The following is a 20,862-nucleotide window of genomic DNA, read 5'->3' as shown; positions in this document are numbered from 1 at the left end:
CAATTCGGCGGCCCCTAAATGTAGGCTAACGGAACATACAAAAATGCAGAGTATACAAGAAACCGAGTAAAGAAATGTAAGATCAACTTATCGTTTGTAGTTTCCCGGTTGGCCGTGCTAGTAGAGTGTTCCCGTTCACTGCGGAACACCCTCAAAGATCCCCCCAGGCCGGATCAGGGGCTCACTGTAGGGTGTTCTAATCCCACGTTGTGCAGAAGGAACACACTAAGATGCACATCAGCCCACAAGTCCAGTAGTATACCAAAAAGTTCACTCGGTGAAACGATGTCCGTATAAAACGCAAGTCCGTAGTAAACACTAAAACCGGGAGATAAAGGCGCGAGATTCAAAAAGTTATTTCCTCACTCGGGGCACCAATTGTAATCGCGCGCTATCGCTGATTCCCGAAAACACACGACTACGTAATTTATCTTAATTCAATATATTTATTAATATAGAAAACCGGTTAATTTATATTTACAGTCCGTTAGTTAACATTAATATACATTACAATTCCGTTAGATAATATTTAAACAAGTAAATAAAGTTAATTTAATATAACAAGAGTATTAACTGATCTTGATGCCGGTAACCCTCCAACTGCCCAGATTCCCGGGCTACGTTTGATTATATCCCCTCGGGCCTCCGGTGATCGGCCAATCCCGGCTCTCGAGCAGACGACAGGTCTTACGTTTAGCTTCCTGGGCCGTCTAGCGGGGATCCCTGGTATCGATTATGTCGCTCCCCCTAGTGGTGAACTCTTGTAACGGGCTCCCCGTTACAAGAAACTTTTACATAGTTTTAGCCATTTCGACAAGGATGACACACTAGAAAAGGAATCTTCAAATTATTCACAGAAATTTTACGGATTAAAATATGATTATAAATTTTAATATTACTACGCCCTGTATTGTTAAAGTACAAAGTACATGTTATTTCTCAAAAAAAAAAAAAATATTAATAAACCAAAAACATTCCTTATAATTTATCCATCTACATATCATTATCTAGTTAAGACTTTTAAACGATTAATTTTTAATGTTCATAGTTTAATATCTAGATGACATGTAGCACTGATTTTCGTCAAGCAGGCCGAGTGGCTTTGGTATCATTCCCGTAACAAGCGTCGTGTGTAAAAACATCTCTAAGCGACTCAAAGCCGCGTTTACAGTATCTTGTCTCTTCAAAATTTGAAAATAATCTTTACATAAAATATGAAGAATTTTCTTAAATTGCTTGTTATAAGTGATTAACAAATCATGTCCACAAATTTCCAGAAAATCAAGTAAGAGAGTAGCTGTTACACCCTCAAGCGGTTCTGTAGTTAGCAACACCGACATGAACCTCCAACCGTGTTGCAAACCATAAGGATGCGCGCTTCTACGATGAGATGGGGCTGGTGATGTTATCAAAATTGCGGCGTAAAATCGAACAATCCCAGACATTCTTTTCATAAAAAGTTCTTCGTCTTCGGGCTCACCGTCTTCAAAAAGATAACCCAAAGCCTTGAAAAATCCATTCATGTCATTTTTGTCCTTAGGTTGCATTATTGATCCTGGACGCAAATGGGGGCATCGGTCATACAGATGGAACAAGATTAATTCCCCAAGTTTTGGAAAGTGGCTCCACAGTGATATGGCCACTGCGGCTAAGGGAAAAGCGTCAGACTCTTTAGCGGAAACTTGAACCTCGGCCAAATGTATGAATTTTTTCGCAATGGTATCAGCGCAAAAATAGATGGCCGCCGGGTGATCTCGTATTGAAATATTAGTCGGGCCAACTGATACTGAACGACTATTTAACAGCGACGTTAATTTGTCAATTTTCTCGTTGATTTTTCCTCCAGCAGTTGATATACTGTTTAGTGACAAATTTATAACCTTTTTCAAGTTAAATATATATTTTTTATTAGCTGAATTGGACAGAAATTCAGCGTAGTCTTTTTCCCATAACTGGTGTTTTAGTTGCAGCGCCTTGTGCAAATTTAAAAAAAAGTTTTCTGATTGTTCTATCTTAGGCAAATTTTGGCAATCGCCAGAGGCCATGGTTTCGGTGTTCTTTACTGGAACTGTTTCGTTCACCACTTCATTTTTTGGAATATCAGGAGGTGTTGGTTGAACGATAGCCTCTTGCTGCGCTCTACAATTTTCGTGTTTAATTTCGGCGTTTTTAATATCCTGAATTACATCGTTTAAAAAATCTCGAGCCATTTGCTTTAATTTTTGGCTCTCCAACAAGGTGGTGTCAGTGAATGTGGTATTATCCAAAATCTTCAGTAAGGAATCCTGAATATTTTTCAACTGTCTTCTTCTGTCATCCGGTGATACTTCGAGGAATTGCGTTGCCAAACATTTCAAAAGTAGGGTGTTAAGTGTTTCTGTAAGGCTACAAAATGTGTTATATTGGTGCGTTAACACCTTCCGCCTCTCTTCGTTTGCTTGATAATCTTTACGTTTCCTCTCTTCTAATTCAATATTCCTTCGCTCAACTTCCTTGATCTTATCACCTAATCTTTTATGTCTTTGATTGTTCTTCATTTCCAGTTCTACTTTTTCCATTTCACTAAATTGTAATTCGTCTAACTTCATCAACTGAGTCTTCTGCAAGTTGTGATTAAGTTGTTGCGCGTCCAGGAATATCTCCATTTGATTTGAAAGTTGTTTGACGTATGTGTCGCTGTATTGCTCCAGTTTTCTATTTCTATCTTTTAAAACCTCATCTATACGCTTTTTCCTTTCTTCTTCGTAGGAAACTAGATTATTGCAACCCTCATGGCCACTCTCTAAGAAAGGTTCTGGCGAATCATTCCCACTGCTATCGCTACTGATACTAACGCTTAACGGACTTGAAGGCGAAACCATTGATCCCTCGTCTTCATAATTTTGGTTTGATTTCTCTAAACCGCCGCTAGCTTTGAGAACAGCGTTATTCGACGCACCTTGTCCCTCTGTACCTTCAGAGAATGACGATTCTCCATCAGCTAGACATAGTAAACTCACTCCTTTTGGAACGTGGATTTTGTTCAGTTGCGTGACAAACTTAAAAATTTCCTTAGATCGTCCCTCTTTCATCCATTCTCGATCATATTTTAGTTTTCCTTTAGATGAGTTTTTCAAAGCTAAGATAGTATTTTCTTTCAAGTCTTTCATTTTCACGTAATTAGCTGTCTCTCTCTCTAACTCAAAAGCAAACCCTCGCGAAAGATATTCAAATAGCGAACTTTTGGGACCGTTTTAAAATTTCATAAGTAGACGACGCGTCTGCTACTTTTGCGTTTACTAACAGGGCCGGAAATAAGCACAGGACACAAGATATTGACTGTCCAATAAAGTTTTAAAATGTCCCATAAGCCAGGGGGTCACTGCTAATGGACATTTGACCAATAAATTTTTCCAAAGTTTTGATAGCTTGACCATGGATAAAGAATGCGCGTGAGGAAATTTGTTTTCACTCTACAGGATAGGCAACTCCCTATCTCGAACGACAGCTTATTCTGTATATACTCTGTTGAAACATCGGTTGTCAGCAGCATAAAGTTATGTCTCTAAGACTCTCTATGTATCGTAGGTTTGTGCGTGTTGACAAGAGACAAAAAACTTGAGGATCTTCAGGATTTAAAATATCCAAGAGTTTTTTAGCGTTGGGAATAAGGCTGTGGGCCTGTGGCACAGGGCAAATGACCAGCTTAAAAATTGCCTGGACCAGTTTAAAAACTAAATAGGAGGGGGGATCAGTGGACCACGAGACCACTAAGAAAATTCAAGGGTAACCAGAGTCTTGACATTAACTCAAATATTTTAATTATCCACTTCTTTAGTTTAGCAGACGACTTTCCCTGGTCAGTGGTAAAGGACCAGTTCAGCGTGGGAAATAAGGCGGTGGCACAGGACAAATGACCAGTTTAAAAATTGCCTGGACCAGTTTAAAAATTAAATCGGAGGGGGGTCAGTGGTCCACGGGACCACTAATAAAATTCAAGGGTAACCAGAGTAAAGACATTACCTCAACTATATAATTACCCACTTCTTTAGTTTAGCAGACGACCGCGCCCTGGTCAATGGTCATGGACCAGTTTATTTATTCCAGGCCAAGGGGGTCGCTGGCCCAATGTCCAGTTTTAAAAAAATCCTTATTTCCCACCCTGGACCAGTTCATTTATTTCAGGCCAAGGGGGTCGCTACTTGCAGCCGCTGGCCCAATTTAAAAAAATTCTTATTTCCCACCCTGGCTGAAATTGTCTCTACAGCCTATTACAAGTATTTGAAACTAAGGTCTAGAGGTCCGTGCACTCGAGCTAAGAAACTCACCATCTCATTGGTCGTTAGCAGGGTGGGAAATAAGGATTTTTATTAAACTGGACATTTGGCCTGTAATAAATAAACTGGTCTGTAGCCATTGACCAGGGCACGTCGTCTGCTAAACTCAAGAAGTGGATAATTAAAATAGTTGAGTTAATGTCTGAACTCTGGTTAGCCTTGAAATTTCTTAGTTTTCCCGTGGACCACTGCCCCCCCTCCGATTTAATTTTTAAACTGGTCAAGCCAGTTCTTAAACTGGTCCTTTGCCCTGTGCCACCGCCTTATTTCCCATGCTGGTCGTGAGTCGTTAGTCGTTTCTCGTTATGCGCGTGATCGAGTGGGCTGTGAGCGAATAGAGCGGCCCATCGAATGTTTTGTTTTATTTGGCGGGTGACATGTGCGTTTATAAACGATAATCTGTCAAATATTTATAATAATAATAATAATAATAATAATCATATATATACTAGTTTTATTGAGTTATTAGAATCTGTTTCTAAATATTTGATAGAATATGGGTGTTGTAAGGTAGGAAATGCGCTGAAGTTGCTTGCATGAAGACGCGGTAGGATTCTACAACTGAAATTATTTAATTATAACTTTTTTTTAAAAGCATACATCCATTTCCAATACCCGAGGGTAAAACTGGACCCCAAACCACCGAAATGCTCCAGAAACGCCTTGAGACATTAGGAGGAACTAAAGCCGGTGTCTTTAGTGTAGACTGTGAAACATATTACTCCGCTCCTCAAATAAGTCAGTTTATTTTTACTGATAAAGAATGCGCGTGGGGAAATTTGTTTTCACGCTATAGGATAGGCAACTCCCTATCTCGAACGACAGCTTATTCTGTATATACTCTGTTACAACATCGGTTGTCAGCACGCGCAAAGCTGGGTCTCTATGTAATCTAGCCTTGCGCTTGCTGACAGGAGACGAAAAACTGCAGGATATTTTAAACGATTTTAAATCCTGAAGATCCTGAAGTTTTTTGTCTCTTGTCAGCACGCACAAGGCTAGGTTACATAGAGACCTAGCTTTGCGCGTGCTGACAACCGATGTTGTAACAGAGTATATACAGAATAAGCTGTCGCTCTAGATAGGGAGTTGCCTATCCTGTAGAGTGAAAACAAATTTCCTCACGCACATTCTTTATCCATGACTGAACCTTGTGAAAGATATTATAATTGGCATCTTACAGATCCCGCGCGAGCAGTTAATATAATTCACGATAGCGAACATCCTGCCACTTGTTTCGCTTTGTTGGACACGGGAACGTGTTTAGTTGCGGATATGAACTTTGACATGCTTATGTTAAAAATGACAACTGTATATTCATCCAAGAAAACCACTAAAATTGAGTCTAGAGGAACTCGCTTCAAAGTCTCGGATTTTCTGGTGAAAATTGGGAGCGTTAGTATGGGTCCTAATTTCAGAGGCTTGTTGATAGAGGTAATGTTGACAGTTGCCGAGATTGATCCTAACAAATGTCATAATCTGTACAGAATTGGTAGGATTTTACTTTATCTACCTAACCAGGGTTCGTACAAGACCTGGAAATCCTGGAAAAGTCAGAGAAAGTTAAAATGGACCTAAAAGGTTAGGGAAATGTCAGGGAAAAATATATTGGAGGGAAATTTAAAGTTTGGATAAGGGTGACCAGAAAATGTGTTGTCTGAGATTTGATAAGGGCCCCAATTTTGCGGAGCGAGCAAACTCGCTTCACTCGCTCTGCTCAGAGAGAATTTATAATAGGGAGTGGAAACTGAGGAATATTATGTAGCTCAAAAATCACGTAATCAACAAAACTGGCCAGGTCTATTTCCGGTACTATTTTTTGTGGCCCCTCCTACTAGGGTGGGTCTAGAATGTTGCGGGAGGGTCTAGGGGAGATGGACACTACCTTTTTAGGGGAAGGGAAACATCTGACTTAAAATAACTTCAAATGGCACCAGTCGCACTCGAAATCGCGAACCCTTATTGGGTAATTGTAGAACCAACAGTGATTGAGGGCAAACTTTAAAATTAAAGGAGAGTCATGTGACCGGAAATTTACCTGGCCAGTTTTAGCGTCGCAGCCTACTTGTTTGACCTACATTGTATTTAGCACTGTCAAGGGCAAGAGCTTCCACTCCCTACTATAAATTCTTTCTGCTCTCGTTATTTATTATATTTGGACACGTGACTAAGGCAGTATAGCAGTGGTTATAAAATCTTCGGATCCGCTAATACCCGAGGTAGTGTTTTGATTGAGAGAGGTCGGGTGTGGTTAGCTGCTCAGTCACGGGAAGCAGACGACAGGATATGAACCAAGCCCCTGGAATATCACCAAGAATACCTTATCAATATATCGGGGTTATATCAATAGGTATTTAGGCCTAAACTCGTTACATTATTAAACGAAATATATTATATTATAATTATATATTTTTATATCAATAACACCTCGTGCAAAAATTATTAGAGTGATTTTTGATTGGTTTTCATATATGTTCGCCATGTACGTTATTTCAATAGTCAGGGAAATTTGTGGGGTTTAGTCAGGGAAAACCTGGAAAAGTCAAGGAATTTCATTCCAATAATTTTGTACGAACCCTGCTAACTCAACCAACACTTGATTCTGATTAATTAGACCACAGGGAGTTAAAAATAAAAAAAAGGTTAAAAAAACCAAACCCGCCGCCAGTTGGTAAAGTTTTTTTTTTTATTATTTAAAAAATTTCAAAATACACGAATTTACTGCTATAAGGCTATTTCAATTCGGGGGGGGGGAAGAAGAGCTTTTGAGGCGGGGTTTCGCCAGTCTCCGCCCAGGCGCCTTATTTTGCGCAAAATTAGCATAGAGTTATTCACTGGCGTGCACGGAGGCAGGGTGAAAGCCGGCTCCATTTATTGGCAGGCCCAACTGTGACGTTAACCTCCCCCCAATCCTTCAACTGATATTGAGACCTAACGCGTTTTCTCAATCTTGAAATGAATGAATGGGGGAGTGGCTTAAATATTGAAGGACTCGCTATGTAATATATTCAGTGTTCATACGGAACCTGGATAACCTAGAAAACCTGGATAAGTCAGGGATATTGAAAATTAGGGGAATAAGTCAGGGATTTAAATTTTTTTCCTAAAAAGTCAGGGATAAGTCAGGGATTTTAACGTTTTTCCTAAAAAGTCAGGGATATGTCAGGGATTTCGTTTGTTATATCAAACCATGCTTCGAGCAATGCTTAATATGAGACAGGTGTGATGAAGTGGGCTCTGGTAAATACCTTAAAATGGTCAGGGATATTGCCAAAATTTGGTTAGGGATAACCTGGAAAAGTCAGGGACTTTCAATGTAAAAATTTCGTACGAACCCAGAATCTATGGAATTTTAAAGATGTATTAAAAAATAGTCCCAAGTGTTGGAAAATAATTTGAAAAACGTCCAAATTATTTGGGATAGAAATAATTGCAAATATGAAAAATTTTGAAAAGCAGCATTCTGTAAAAGATGGTGAACTATTTGTAAATTAATCGAAAGTAAACATCAAAATATTGTAGTTTATCTTAATTAACTTCCAAAATTACACCTTTTTGCAAAATATCGTTGTTTACTTATTATAATTTGAGCTTTCTCGAATTATTTTTCTATCCTGAATTGTAAATGTTTCAGAGGGTGTTGAAAATTTCAAAGCAAGTCCTTCTTGTCAAGTTCACTCCCTAGTAGTTTTTTTTTCTTTTCTTTTCAAGATTGAGCACGCAATGAGTTTAGGCGCGTTGAGGTTTCTAGAGACAAATTCGTTTATTACAAACAGAGAAACCAACATACAGAGTCGAGACCGCCATTGGGGTATCCTCCTTCTGGCCAAGAAGCAATTGAACGCCAGACGGAGCCACCCGAGTTCACTACCCGCGGAGGGAGGCTAACCAACTCGCACTGCCTCTAGCGGAGGTTGGTTTCTCTGTTTGTAATAAACGAATTTGTCTATAGAGGTAAATACGTGAAATTAAAACAATTTGATTAACTTTAGAATTTTTTCACTATCTTTTTCCAACTCCCCGCGGTCTAATTAGTCAGAAACTAAGTGTTGGTAGATAAACTAAAATCCTACCAATGAATTATTAAATAAAGATTTTAATTGCCGATTAATTTTTTGAGTTGCAAACAAAAAAATGTATGTTTTTTAGTAAAAGGATAAAAGCCTTCTCAGCCCCATTCACTTAATTTCGTCTGCTTCGATGATTAAATAGGAGAATGAGGAGTACCATTTAGTTTTTGTTATGTGTGATTTTATTTTTAAATTAGAGCAAATACTAGTGTGGGCATTTACTTATTAATATAAATTATCTGAACGGTGATGACATTTGCCAAAGAGTATAAAATCATTGGAACTTTTTCTCCCTTGATGGCGCCATGGATAAAGAATGCGCGTGAGGAAATTGGCCATATGTCTAATCAGCGCCACTAGCGGATGGTCTGAGAACTACTCCCATAGAGACTAGGTATATTTAAGCGGGTTTGCAGAATTTCCGCCAGGTGGCTCGAACGCCGCGCCATCTGACGGAAATTCTGCAAACCCGCTTAAATATACCTAGACTCTATGGGAGTAGTTTTCAGACCATCCGCTAGTGGCGCTGATTAGACATATGGCTAATTTGTTTTCACTCTACAGGATAGGCAACTCCCTATCTCGAACGACAGCTTATTCTGTGTATACTCTGTTACAACATCGGTTGTCAGCACGCGTAAAGCTAGGTCTCTATGTAACCTAGCTTTGTACGTGCTGTCAAGAGACCGAAAACTTCAGGATTTAAAATATCCGCGAGTTTTTTAGCTCGAGTGCACGGACCTCTAGGCATTAGGTTCAAATACGTAGGCATTTTCACACGTATTTGAAACTAAGGCCTAGAGGTCCGTGCACTCGAGCTAAACAACTCACGGATATTTTAAATCCTGAAGATCCTGAAGTTTTTGTCTCTTGGCAGCACGCACAAAGCTAGGTTACATAGAGACTTAGCTTTACGCGTGCTGACAACCGAAGCGGTAACAGAGTATATACAGAATAAGCTGTCGTTCGAGATAGGGAGTTGCCTATCCTGTAGAGTGAAAACAAATTTCCTCACGCCCATTCTTTATCCATGATGGCGCTACTTGCTATGTATACATAGTTTACAGACTAGGAGGATTCATACCATTTACACAAGGAGGCCTGATATTTAGATTCAACTAGTGAGTCAGTTCTCCTTGTGTAACACGTGAAGCCTGGCCTCCCTGTGTAAATTGTATGAATCCTCCCAGTCTGTAAACTATGCATAAATCTGACCATGGAGGTAAAAAGTAGCAGTTGCAGTTGTGTGAATTATGAAGCAAGAAATTGAGTGCCAAAACACCTGACGTATGCAGTAATTTGTCAGTTGCCAAAACACAGGGTTCGTACACGACCTGGAAAAGTCAGGGAAATTGAAAATGGGCCTATAGGGTCGGGGAAATTGAAAATGGACATAAAGGTCAGGGAAAAATATATCGGAGGGAAATTTAAAGTCTGGATAACAGTATAAGGGTGACCAGAAAATGTGTTGTCTGAGATTTGACCAGAGCCCCAAATTCGCTCGTGGGGCTCACAACAACTCGTGCAAAAATGGTTAGAGTGAATTTAGATTGGTTTTCATATATGTTCGCCATGTACGTTATTGCAAATAGTCAGGGAAATTTGTGGAATTTAGTCAGGGAATTTAATTCAAAATTTTTGTACGAAACCTGAAACAGCATTAGGTTATGTAACAGACTTGTAAATAGTGATCATTTCTTCCGACCCCCCCAAAGCCCAATTTTCTTGGGTACCCGGGGCTCCCTAGTGGACAAGTGAGCCTTGAACTCTTGATCCTAAAAACTGCGTCACACTCGCCTAAAGGGAGGGAAGGGAACAGAGGCTTGAACTCTTGATCCTAGAAACTGCGTCACTTTCGCTTACGCTTAGGGACGGGAACAGAGGCTAGGGAGTAAGGGAGCAAGCCCAAAACATAATGTGAGGGAGGGAAGGATGCATTCCGGCTACAAATTTGAGGGGAAATATTCGCCAATTTTTTTTTTCCCTTTTTTGAGAGCTGTTTTTGTCTGTAGTTATGGGAGAGAGTTCTCATCGCACCGAATTTTTCAGGGTACCCGGGTGGTACCCGACCCCCCCATAAAATATTTTTTCAGGGTGTCCTGTGAATTTTCTTGGGTGTCACAGGCTCCCTGGTAACCCCTATTTACAAGTCTGTTATGTAACTATATTTGAAATGAGTATAAGACTTTCAAGAAAATTATTTATTTTGACATAACTGTTGCCATAAAAATCAAAAAGAAATGTGAATACTACCATTTAGAATTACATTTTGAATTAATTTTCCAGGTTGAATATCTGCCATGCATTGTTCCATCAAACTGCTGGGATCTAATGAAAGAATTTATGCAAGGATTTCTTGGAAATAATATAGTTCATTCTCCACCTCAATACTTGCAAAGCCGAATGAATGAAATATACAAACCAGTTGATACAATTCAGCAATACATTGAACACTTTAACAGCTTTCGTAGGGTTGTTAGGGCGCCTGGTGAAAGACCAGATGCTCCCGCAACGTGATCATCTCTTAATAATTTATATTCTGTAATTGTCATTAAATAATTACTATGAAAGCTTCTTGGTACTGTAAACGTATACATATCTTTGGTATAACCATAAGTTTATAAGATATGTTCCATAAGTATGACTACTAGAGATTTCTGAGAGCTAGTTCGAGAACGACAAGCGAGAATTGACTACAATCGGTTTTGCATTCCATTTTCCTATTTAGTCTGTCACGGCGCCTCACCAGGCGTCGCTTTACGAGAATCTATGACGTTTCACTTACGTCACTTCATGATAAGCTCTCAGTAACCAGTGACAATCTTATGGAACATATCGTATGATCTTATGCTATAAGTCAATTAAAGTAACAGGCGGCTCCATTATCACCCCAAGCATTCTGGCTAATCTTCTGGACACGAATTTTACCATGCCAAAGGCAGGAACCAATCAGACCTAATTCACTAGGTCCCATTGGTTCCTGCCCTTGGTTTAACTAGCCTTTGGCAAGCTTAGCCAACGTGTAGCAGAAAAGGCATCTTTCAGGGGCATCAACGGAGCCGCCCTTTGCTTTAAGTAAGATCCCCTTAGAAGGCCAATCTTATCAGCTGAAGGGCAAAATTCGAAATTTCGAACTACGTCGATTGTCGGGAGTTTAAATTTAAAATTAATAGTACAGAAATAAGTTGTAACGGGGAGCCCGTTACCAGGGTTCACCACCAGATGGAGCGAGCTACACCGATACCAGGGTTCCCCGCTAGACGGCCCAGGAAGCTTAAACGTTAGACCTGTCGTCAAGAGCCGGATTGGACGATCTCCGGAGGCCAGAGGGGATAAATTCAAAAAGTAGCCCGGGAATCAGGGCAGTTGGAGGAGTACCGGCATGGGATCCAGTTAATAATATTTTATAAGAGACTATGTTTACTTGTTTATTTATTTTACTAACGGACTGTATATATAAATTAACCAAATTAATGTTATAATAAATATATTTAATTGATTTAATTACGTAGTCGTGTGATTTCGGGTCTCAGTGGAAAGCGCGCGATTACAAAGTTGCATACCTTTTTTTTTATTTAAATCTGATTGCACAGAAAAAACAGCTTCCCAAATTATTGATACTTAGAGCAAATTTAAGCGCCGGTCCTGTGGATATCCTCTACAAGTTGACTTTCCTCCTGAACTCCGGGTTTAGATTGAAGACTAGTGGGCGGAATTTATAGGTAATATAAATCCCGCCCACAAATGCCTCCTGCCTTCGCCAAGCCAAAACTGCAGTTCATAACGAAATTCAACTTGTAGGGGATCTACTGGACCCGCGCTTTGCTTTAAAGAGGGATATAATAAGAGGATAAAACTAACCAAATCCAGAGAATAAATACTATTTAACGTCTGTAACACATCCACGTGAGCAGGCGCAAGAGCTGGGTTTAAGCGCGGCCTGCAAAAATAACTAATGATACGGATAGATTAGCTTCGCGGGCCAAAATTTAAAAATCGGCGGGCCGCGGGTTGACCATAAAGGGCGACTGAAACGATCTGAAAACCATTTCTTAATCTATTTTAAGTTCATAAAATAAGATGAAAATAATTTTTATACAAATTTTATGTGCTAAGCCTAAGGCCATGTTTTTTATCAACAGAGGATGTGGTTTTATATCGGACGCTTAGTCCATCAAACGTGAGTGGACTTATCACGTCAACTATTGAAAGTTTCAAAATTAAATAAAATTAGCAGAAAGAATTTGTTAATGTTTTTGCTGTTATATGAAGTTATTTTATAAATCTAATACGATATAAAATGGTTGTCAGGTCATTTCATTCTCCCTTGAATGACTGCCTGGCATGTTGAAAGGCCCTGCACATGTTCCAAACATATTTTCATGTCGACACCCTTTAATAATTTTAATTTCTCGCTAAAGCGCGACTATTAGTTTTGCAAATAAATATTTTTTCAAAGAGAAATTAAATGTATTTGTAATTGATCTATATGTCATTCTCAACCTATCCTAAAATATTCCTAATTTCCACAGACTTTATTGGATTGCTTTTAGTCACTGAGGCTGATGTATCAAAAGCTAAAGGTTTTACATTTCTAATGGGGCTCCACAAATATACATAATGAAAACAAAGCAAATACTGATAACATCTTAGTTTGTACTATTGATCTATTTGGTCATCACGCAACGTCAATTTATTATCTATACAGATGGCGCCACAGTGCAAAGATAACTTAGTATGAAGACTAATAACTACCATGGACTAACCAGTAATTCCAAAATCTAGCACTTAGTCTTTGGAAATTGGAATGCCACTAGATAGCAGACATTTTGGACGAATTTTTATGGGTGAAGGGTAGGGGTAGGGTTTTAGGGGCGTATTCCCCTTTAATCAAGAACGAATTCAGGGTACCATAAGAACGTGGAATGGTAACATTGTCCCCTGGTACCGTGAAGTCGTACTTCTTTCGAAAACCATTTCCGCCTTCGTTCTAGGTAACGCCTTAAAATCCGTGTTTAGCGCCATCGCTAAAGTGGCGCCGCTAGTATCACATTCAACTTCACTGGCCTTAAGCCTAGGCATTATACGCCAAAGTTTGAGATATCCGTTGTACCAGAAGTTAGATGAGACTAGAAGTGAAGGGCTCTAGGCATGGTAGTAGATCCTGGCACCATGGATTTATAATAGAAGCTTACGCTTCCTGGATATTCCACTGTAGCCTTCAGTAAGGCATTTTGATTTTAAACACATTTATGTCATAAAAATTCGCGTGCGTGGGAACTGGGGGGCTGATGACGTAGAAATTGAGGCAAACCTTTGTCTCTCGGCGCGCGTTCACGCGCACTTTTCTAAAAATTGTTTCGCGCGCGCTATTTAAAGTTAAAACTCAAGCGCGTGAAAAACTTCCACCCCCCCCCCCTCTGAATTTGCCTCAAATTCTACGTCACAAACGCGCCTGCCAGGCTAGTACTAGCTCGCGCCAGTTCAGATGAGGAATAAATGTTGTGCGCGTTTTAAGGCGAGTGGAATATCCAGGAAGCGTAAGCTTCTATTATAAATCCATGCTGGCACTAGTGAACAAATTTGAGGATTTTATGCCGCTTCCCACGCGCCTACACTACTGAAAAAAAATTGGTCGAGTTCCAAAAACATTTCCTACCCCCTTCCCCTCAACCTAAAGCCGCGGAACACGGACGCCGATGCTTGAATCTAGTTCGGCCGTCTACCGCCACGAGCGTCTCACGTTTTGGAGGGGAAATTCTGAAACCGCCACCAGAGGGCCAACCGTTGGTGTCTTATCAAGAATATTCACTTTCGCCGAGTGAAGAATTTGGTTAGCTCAGTACTTCTGGTCTCATCTCACTTCTGGTTGTACTGACTTCGCCCAGATAAATCTGGCTCTCAAATAATAAAATCTAAATTCTTTATAACTTCATTATGGACCACTCTTTTTAAATATATCAGTTCATCATTAGCGATTTTAACAGTTTTGTTCTTGACACCGACACCGACACCGACACTCCCTAGGAGCATGCTAGGAGACTCCATTTTCCATATTCCCAAAAATATAGGCCCCTCCCTCATATTATGAAAAGTATGACTTCATGGGGCCAGCATTGCCTTGTTTTCAACCATTGCCGCCTCTATTGTAGATAGAGGCGGCAATGTTTCAACCTTCTTATGGTATCCTGAATTCGTTCTTGCTGTAACTAAGTTAATGATATTGCCATCTATGTAAGTGTTCAAATTAAATATGTTCATTCAATTAAATTAATTTGCAAGTGCTTCCAGCCACACACTCTCGAGGTTAACTACCCGTACATTTAATTTGGGGATTTGGATGTTGGGATTAGATTAGATAAAGTCTAAAAACTTGCTTCTTTAAGCGCGTTAATCCATTCATTTCTTTTAATGCAATGAATTCTAGAACTTCGAAAACAGGTAAAATTTAACCCTTCAGGGGAATTTCAGTAATCATTCCTGTCTTCATTTAAGGACACTGTCATTTTCCCACCAATGTTTTCTTCTAAAATCCGCTAGATGGCGAACGCGGCGCCTCGCTCAGCTGTTGTTAGTTTGTTCACTGCCCAGGGTTCATACAAACCTGGAAAACAGGGAAAACCTGGAAAAATCAGGGAAATAAATAGTTGACAAAAACCTCAGGGAAATTTCGCATTTTAGTAAAATTCAGGGAAATCAGGGAAATTTGCGTCAAACAGGGGCAGAGTAATTAAGCAAAATGATCATAAACATATCCTCCATAGGATTAACATTACACTCAACTTTGGACGCTCATAACTCTGGTTCTATTTGAGATACGGGGATGTCCTTTGAGTATGTTATAGTCAATAGGACCCCCCCCCCCTCCTTCGTTAACATTTGCTCCATAGGATACTCCATATACGGGTAAAACCTGGAAAACTCAGGGAAGTATATGGGGAGAAACCTGGAAATCTCAGGGAAAATGGTTTTCCAAAAGTTGTATGAACCCTGACTGCCTCCTTTACTAGGAGGCGGTGGTTTGTTACCCGTTTAGTCTGGTTGCACTGTTGCAGTGAACTAGAATGGTTCACGACTCACGTTAACCATTCTAGTTAACGCGTGAGTGGTTGGAAATAGTCGTTCTAAGTTGCGTTTTAGCGTTCCCTACGCTAATCAAGGCCTGTGCGCGGCGCCGTTTTTATTTTTCGTTTGGCAATTTAATTTAAGTAGCCAAATTCTCTCACCTGAGGCGCTATTAGCTGGACCCGCTTACCACCCCTGAAGGATGCTCCGACCATGAACGAAACAATGAACAATCCAGGACATGCCTTTAACGAAAAAAACCCATCCACTGTGTAAGAAGCAACTACTTTTGCTCCTGTCAAAACAAATTCGCGGTAGCTGAACTACGTCATTTTAGGGACAGAATTAAAGGTCACGTGAGAGGGAGGCTATTTATGGCCGCATACACGAAATAGAGAATGCGGTTTATGTAAACAGGGAGAAATGATGTAAGATGTAAATACCGATTATCTCTATTACCAAAAACGGATTTATGTACTAAGAGCGTCGGATCATAGCTTTAGCCTCTGGTACCATCCTCGCATACTTTATTGAGAAACTTCGACTCCTTATATTTTGACTCCACCCACAAATTCTGTATATAGCGACTTCTAGAGATCAAAAATGTCATTCTTATCTCTATTTTCGTGGTTAAATGTTTTTTTGAAATTGCTATATACAGAATTTGTGGGTGGAGTCAAAATATAAGCAGACGAAGTTTCTCAATAAAGTATGCGAGGATGGGTAGTGAATTTGCTACGTTCAACATTCTTCTTACATAAATCCGTTTTTGATTGTGATAATAAAAGAGTTGTGATATTTAAATAGTGGTGATATTAAAATTTATTGTCAGCCAAAATAGCTGTTGACAAATTTACTACAGCGCTGGTTACAACAAACATCTTATTGATATATGGTAATAAATCCAACGGTAGTCTTTGGTGGAAAATGTTAAACGTTTTTAGTCTCTGGATCGTGCGCTCAACATGTACCCTAGCACACGCAATTTTTGACGTAAGCAGAGCATCTTCTCTAGGGAATTGTTCCCTTTTGATATTTTCTTGACCTTTAGCATTACGTTTAAGAAAAGATGGCCTAATCAGTTTGAGCCCTCTTTCATTACAAAGATCTTCAATAGCGAACCCCTTGTCTACCATTATGGCGTCTGCGTATGGTATGCATCGTTCTAGGACCCCGCATTCTTCAATGATTTGTTTATCTGATGACTTTCCCCCATACGCTTTGCTCACCATGGTGATCACACCGGATGGAGCTACACAAATGCATACTTTTACAGTATTGGTCCCTTTGTAGTGAGAATAAGTCTTGATCTTGCATTTTAAACACTTTGGTTTTTCAACAGATACCTCGGTGCAATCTAATACCACTCTTGTATCAGCGTATTCTTTAAAGCAATGCGGCATAGCTTCCACAATTTCTTCTTTCTCTAGCCATTTAACTGATGACTCCAAGACAGTCGCTAACTCGCATAATGTTTCTTTGAAATAACTAGAAGTTATCCGCTGGCTTAGACCAAAAAGAGCTCCGAGAGCGGAATATGAAATACCAAGTTTAAGTTTCATTAGAGTAAGTAAAATTCCGTCAGCTACAGGTAGTGGACTTTTACTAGGATATTCTTCACTAACAATTTTGACTATTTCATTAAAAAGTTCCATTGTCTGAATTCCAGTCAAAGCTACTACAGTTTGTTGTTTCAAAATCCCGCAACTAGCTGGCACTTTACATTTATGTTCTTCTAATGTGTTCAATATAATTCCTTTTTCTAAAGAACTGTTATCAGTGTCACAAATATCAGGCGTGTCACGTAGTCCATTTTCTTCACTTTCAGTTATGTCATCGGGTTGATTATTAACACCAATTTGCTCTACTTGATGATCACGATCTGCAAACAAATGACCTTTATTTATTTATTTATTTCAGTTCAGTACAGGTAAGCCACTAGAGCTTGGTTAGTACAGCCTTAAACAATTAAGTTATACATTAGTAAGAAAAAAGAAAAAAAGATACGTAACAAAGTAAAAAAAAAACAATATGACTTCGGGTCAATTTGGGGTATTATTGAAGTGGGCCGATAACTTAAGGCGAAATTTTGATTTATCTGAGATGGAAATAATTGACTCAGGGAGTGCATTCCAATCTGAGATGACAGTGTTGGTGAAATGATGTTGGCGGATAGACGTCAGGGCGCGTGGTTTTGAGAGTTTGAGGGAGTGTCCACGGGTAGAGGGATAGGGTGCAGTGTGGAAAAATGTTTCAACATTGAGTGCCAATTTGTTATTAAAGACGTCTCACCATCATCTGAACTCATTCCCTCGTTTTTAGAAGATTGCGTTGATTCTGTGTCACGTTTACGAATAGGCAGATTCTGGGATGGAATTGCCAAAGGTCTTAGGCGTGGTGGGTATTTGAACTTATCTGTTATTTGAAGAATAGTAGAATTAAAACTACTCCAATTTTTATTACTCCAGCAAGTGTCTTGTGGTCTTACCTCTATGTGCTTGCGGAATTGCTTTATAATCGTCTTTTTTAAAGTGAGAAGAGCAAACAACCATGGTATTACTAGGTTTCTTTCCCATTTTCAAGGTAACTTCCCAAGTCTTGGCTAATTTCGGTAGTTTAGAAGGAAAACGATGAAACCGTATACCTTTCATGGTGCCATTGTTTTTACATCCGTAAACACAGCAATAAGTAACCATTTTTGTAATTTAAAACACAAAAGAGTGTTTACTTAATCATAAATTAGTTAATGTCTGACTTTACTTTCACTCCCTCAGTCTGAGATTTGCGCCTAATAGTCTACCAAGTCGTCTGCTCTGTTTCCTTAAGATCGCGCCATATTCGACCTCCCTTATCCCTGATTGGACAAACCGAAGCGCTCCCTTTTAATAGCGTTTTCCTTTGGGTCCTCGCCAGCGTGGGAAATAAGGCGGTGGCACAGGGCAAATGACCAGTTTAAAAATTGCCTGGACCAGTTTAAAAATTAAATCGTAGGGGGGTCAGTGGTCCACAGGACCACTAAGAAAATTCAAGGGTTTCCAGAGGCCAGACATTAGCTAATATATTTTAATTATTCACTTCTTCAATTTAGCAGACGACGCGCCCTGGTCAGTGGTCATGGACCACTTTATTTATTCCAGGCCAGAGGGGTCGCTGGCCCAAGGTCCAGTTTAAAAAAAATCCTTATTTCCCACCCTGGTCCTCGCGGAGCGCTCCCAAGGAGCAATAAAAATGGTAGTAGTAGTTTCCAGCTTCGTTAAAGACTGTTTTTGAAGAATAGGATCTCCTAGTTTTATTCCTCCATGGGAGCGCTCCGCGAGGACCCAAAGGAAAACGCTATAATTCTTTTGGATGCGAATACCAGGGTGGGAAATAAGGATTTTTTTAAACTGGACATTGGGTCAGCGACCCCCATGGTCTGGAATAAATAAACTGGTCCATGACCATTGACCAGGGCGCGTCGTCTGCTAAACTAAAGAAGTGGATGATTAAAATAGTTGACACTCTGGTTACCCTTTAATTTTCTTAGTGATCCCGTGGACCACTGACCCTTTCCGATTTAATTTATAACTGGTCCAGGCAATTTTTAAACTGGTCATTTACCCTGTGCCACCGCCTTATTTCCCACGCTGGCGAATACAGAGATACAGACAAAAGTTGTGCGTAGCCCTTGAAGGAGAGAGGAATGGAGTGGAAACGCCCATACCTATAGCGTTGCATGTGTACCCCCACCTACGGCACCGTAGCCCTCAGCGGTTAGGTAGGGTCGTACTGGACGAAATTGTAAAGGGCGCTCCCTCTATCTTAAAAATAGAAGCTAGTTCTCATACAAATAAAACGGCGCTACGCGGCAGCACTTAGCAATCGCCTACCGAAGGGTAGGGGCGTGCGCAAGGTACATTGGTAGCAGACTTAGAAATAGCACACGTCCACTGGTCCAAAACCAGTTTATTAATTGCTTGGACTAATTTTTTAATTCAAAAATAGGGGGTTACTGGTCCTCGGGACCAGTTTATTAATTGCAAATCTATAGGAGAACAAAGGCTGGGACCACTCCAGAGAGCACTTTTTTATTTGGGACACTAGGGGGGTCATTGGTCCCAAGGACTAGTTTAAAAATTATCCTTATTTCTAAGTCTGATTGGTAGAGATACGGTGCCGCAGGTCGCCCATCATCATTTCCAATCCATCTCAACTCCCTTATCCCTGCGTAGCCATCTTGATTTTTTTTTTACGACCAATGATCATGGCCCCTGCTGGGTGACTTCTCTCTCTCTCAAACGTCAGTTTTCAATCCACTGCATGATTTTCCATGGAGTAGTTTCAGCAGAGTGAAAATGATACTATCCTTGGAAGTGTCTAATATCTTAACTACGCCTACTGTAATAATACTCCATGGTGGAAAATAAGTGGTAGGTAATAATTTTACAACGACATCAGACTCGGGCCAGACATAACTATAATGTAAAAGCAGACGGCGTTCAGATTTGCTACTCGAACAAACTATTACTTTACATTTTAAAACTCTCAAACCTAAAACGTCCGGTTTCCCGGTATTGAAAAGACCTTGCACTCAACGCACCATCGAACTAAAAATATTTTTGCCCAGAGTTGGGCACTCCTCCTTAGATAGATTTTTTTCCTATCAAACTATCATAGATGGCGAAACTATCAATTCTTCTGGCTATATTTTAGAGTGGAACTCCTTCTTAGATAGATTTTTTTCCTCTCAAACTATCATAGATGGCGGAACTATCAACTCTTCTGACTATATTTTAGACTGACATTGCTGGTTAGATAGATATTTTTCCTCTCAAACTATCATAGATAGCGAAACTATCAACTCTTCTGACTATATTTTAGACTGACACTGCTGGTTAGATAGATATTTTTCCTCTCAAACTATCATATTTGGCGAAACTATCAATTCTTCTAGCTATATTTTAGACGGGCATTATTTGTTAGATAGATTTTTCCCTCTCAACAAATCATAGATGGTGAAACTATCAAATCTTCCTTCAATATGTTAGATTGGCTCTCATTGTTAGATAGATTTTTTGCCTATCAAATCAAATTGAAATCTTTAGGAACGACTAAATTAATCGATTATTTAATTTCCGGACTTTAAATTTGATTGTTTTCGATCAAACTGATTTGGGCTCAACCTACTTTTACTCTGTTTAATCGATTCCTGATATTTCCTGATTTTGTAGAATTTCTAATATTTTCATATATTCATATAATTTCCATAATCTCATTTCTCAAGTTTGACTTTTAACTGTCTATAGTTCAAAAGCTACTATCCAAACTTTTTCAAATTATTCGCCCTTGATTTAATCTAAACCATCTACTATAAACGGTTAACTAATAATAATTAAAGGCAAAAATTGCAATTAAAACTGTGGGTAATAAAA

The 20,862-nt window shown here is 39.6% G+C and overlaps 3 protein-coding genes across 5 annotated transcripts; 1 reads left to right on the top strand and 2 right to left on the bottom strand.

Moving 5' to 3' along the window:
- Positions 1–860: 860 nt before the first annotated feature.
- On the bottom strand, positions 861–3,231 carry Gle1 (Gle1 RNA export mediator). Its single transcript, XM_089855474.1, has one exon. It carries the CDS (start codon positions 3,147–3,149, stop codon positions 1,050–1,052), a length of 2,100 nt encoding a protein of 699 aa, XP_089711600.1. The 5' UTR covers positions 3,150–3,231; the 3' UTR covers positions 861–1,049.
- Positions 3,232–4,634: 1,403 nt separating this feature from the next.
- On the top strand, positions 4,635–10,956 carry MED20 (Mediator complex subunit 20). The gene is made up of 4 exons (XM_089855495.1): positions 4,635–4,826; positions 4,912–5,054; positions 5,500–5,750; positions 10,673–10,956. The coding sequence occupies exons 1-4, from the start codon at positions 4,813–4,815 to the stop codon at positions 10,901–10,903; spliced, it is 639 nt and encodes a 212-aa protein (XP_089711621.1). The 5' UTR covers positions 4,635–4,812; the 3' UTR covers positions 10,904–10,956.
- On the bottom strand, positions 10,573–18,652 carry LOC149619038 (uncharacterized). Of its 3 annotated transcripts, none has more exons than XR_016375483.1 (4): positions 17,940–18,652; positions 17,744–17,866; positions 15,613–17,333; positions 10,573–15,008 (listed from the first exon to the last, which is right to left on the bottom strand). XR_016375483.1 is itself a non-coding variant. In XM_089855488.1 (3 exons), exons 1-3 carry the CDS (start codon positions 18,145–18,147, stop codon positions 16,267–16,269), a joined length of 1,398 nt encoding a protein of 465 aa, XP_089711614.1. In that variant the 5' UTR covers positions 18,148–18,652; the 3' UTR covers positions 10,573–16,266. The 3 variants fall into 3 exon arrangements, 1 of the variants encoding a protein (XP_089711614.1); XR_016375484.1 differs by having other exon boundaries at positions 10,573–12,338; XM_089855488.1 differs by having other exon boundaries at positions 10,573–17,333.
- Between the last annotated feature and the right edge of the window lie 2,210 nt (positions 18,653–20,862).

The sequence above is a fragment of the Phalangium opilio genome, unplaced genomic scaffold (assembly GCF_054372755.1).
Source record: "Phalangium opilio isolate 3A_F unplaced genomic scaffold, DU_Popi_V2 ptg000209l_1, whole genome shotgun sequence".
NCBI classification, from domain to species: Eukaryota; Metazoa; Arthropoda; class Arachnida; order Opiliones; family Phalangiidae; genus Phalangium; species Phalangium opilio.
This window is presented reverse-complemented; position numbering and strand designations above follow the sequence as displayed.